At 43.6% G+C, this 2342-nt stretch overlaps 1 protein-coding gene across 1 annotated transcript; it reads right to left on the bottom strand.

Moving 5' to 3' along the window:
- Nucleotides 1-1358: 1358 nt before the first annotated feature.
- Nucleotides 1359-2342, bottom strand: LOC133031215 (uncharacterized). Its single transcript, XM_061104660.1, has one exon. It carries the CDS (start codon nt 2340-2342, stop codon nt 1359-1361), a length of 984 nt encoding a protein of 327 aa, XP_060960643.1.

The following is a 2342-nucleotide window of genomic DNA, read 5'->3' on the forward strand; positions in this document are numbered from 1 at the left end:
TTCCACTTCCCGAAAGTACATTGAGCAAAAGGTTAATGCCTCATTAACCACAAAAGATTCAGCAATAGAGCCTTCCGGACGGGCACGATTCCTGACATATTGCTTGTACACAGACATTGAGCGCTCAATGGGATACATCCACCTGTACTGCACTGGTCCACCTAGTATAGCTTCTTTAGGGAGATGCATAACTACGTGAACCATTATGTCGAAGAAGGCCGGTGGAAAAATTGTTTCTAACTTGCACAAAATAGTTAAAATATTTGTTTGCATTTTTTCTAAATCCGAAACATGAAGTGTTCTTGAGCATAATTGTTTAAAATACACACACAGCTCAATGATTGTGTCCCGGATTTCTTTTTTCAAGAACTTACGGATACCTGCCGGTAGTAAACGTTGTAACAACACATGACAATCATGTGATTTGAGCCCGGAAATCTTGCCCGTATCCAAGTTGACATTTTTGTCTAAGTTTGCTGCAAAACCGTCAGGAAATCGTACAGACTTTATGAAGTCTGCAAATTCAATCCGTTCTTGAACACTAAGTGTGTAACTAGTGGAGGCTTCTTCCACTTCCCATTCGGTCTTCATACAACCACAACTCTCGTCGTATTTGCAAGTCTTGCAAATCCATTCTCGCCTTGTCGGTATCCTTTGACTTCCCGTCGATACTTAGAAGAGTACCTACTAAGCTATCACACACATTTTTCTCAATGTGCATTACATCAAGATTATGTCGTAAGGACTTTGACTTCCAGTACTCAAGCTCAAAAAAAATACTTTTTTTAGACCAATTGAGCTCTTCACTAGAACGCTTCCGTTTCACACCCCCGAACTGTTTGTGTTTTCCAGGCAAAGTCAATGGAATTCGGTCTAATTGAGATAAAATATCATCCCCTGTCAATACAGGAGGTGGTGCTCTCTTCTCAGGCTTACCATTGTACTTTTTGCTTCTCCTTCTCGGATCACTCATTTCGAGAAAGCGTCTGTGGCCAACATATCCAATCTTACTATTTAGGCCAATGGAAGGAGTATGTTCATTGCAAGTGGGACACGCCATATACCCTTTTGTGCTCCAACCAGACATTAGAGCATAAGCAGGAAAGTCATTTATTGTCCACAACACTGCCGCACGCATTGAAAACACAGTTAGTTGTAGGCATCTCGGGTTTCAACACCCGTCTCCCACAACTGTTTCAGTTCATCAATTAACGGTCTCATGAATACATCTATGTCTTTCCCAGGAGATGATGGACCTGGAATTAATAAGGTCAACAACAACGATTCAGAACTCATACACTTCCACGGTGGCAAATTATATGGGACACAAATAACTGGCCACAGGCTGTAAGAGTTGCTCATGTTGCCAAATGGATTAAAACCGTCAGTCGCCAATCCCAGTCTGACATTTCTAGGTTCAACAGCAAAAGACGGATGAAGGCGGTCAACCGCTTCCATTCTTCCAACGCATCCGCAGGATGCCTAAGCACACCGTCTTCTTTTGGTCTCTGCGAGTAATGCCACCGCATATCCTCCGCAGTGTGTCTTGAGCAATATAATCGTTTCAGCCTAGGTGTGAGTGGGAAGTAACGCATAACTTTGTGAGGAACTTTTTTCCCCTTACCCTTTCTTTTCACCCATCGTGATTCGCCACATACAGGGCAAAACTCCTTCTTCTCATTCTCCTTCCAGAAAATAGCACAATTATACTTGCACACATCTATTGAGTCGTAACCCAAACCTAGATTGCGCAATCGCATCTTCGACTCATAATGCGACTTTGGTAATTTTGTCCCCTCTGGAAATAGATCAATCAAGATGGACAGCAACATATCGAAAGAGTGGTTGCTCCACCTATTCAAAACCTTGCAGTGCATAAGCTTTACCAGTGCATTAAGGGCTGATTTTTTGCAACCTGGATATAACTCAGCCTCCATCTCCTTAAACAAGTCATCGAACTTGTTGTTGTCGTTGATAGGGGGTTCATTGAAAGAATCAGTAGTGTTAGCAGATTCGTCAAACCCAGGGTCCCCTCTTAACATGTCCGCCAACACATCTGCCATTTCCTCTTCGTCATTTTCAGGAAGTTCAACTGCGGGCTGAGAGAAAGTCTCCCCGTGGAAATACCAGGGGTTGTACGAAGGTTGGATCCCACTGAGAAATAAATGAACCCTTATAGTTGCAGGTGTGTGAAAATTCACATTCAAACACCGCATGCATGGGCATCGAGCTAATCCGTCAGCGTTCACGTGGTTCGTTGCTACCGCAACGAACTCGTCAACGCCACTTCGAAACTCTGCAGAGCGCCGGTGCGCCTTCATCCAACTTCGGTTGGCAGACAT

The sequence above is a fragment of the Cannabis sativa genome, chromosome 9, assembly GCF_029168945.1.
Source record: "Cannabis sativa cultivar Pink pepper isolate KNU-18-1 chromosome 9, ASM2916894v1, whole genome shotgun sequence".
NCBI lineage: Eukaryota > Viridiplantae > Streptophyta > Magnoliopsida > Rosales > Cannabaceae > Cannabis > Cannabis sativa.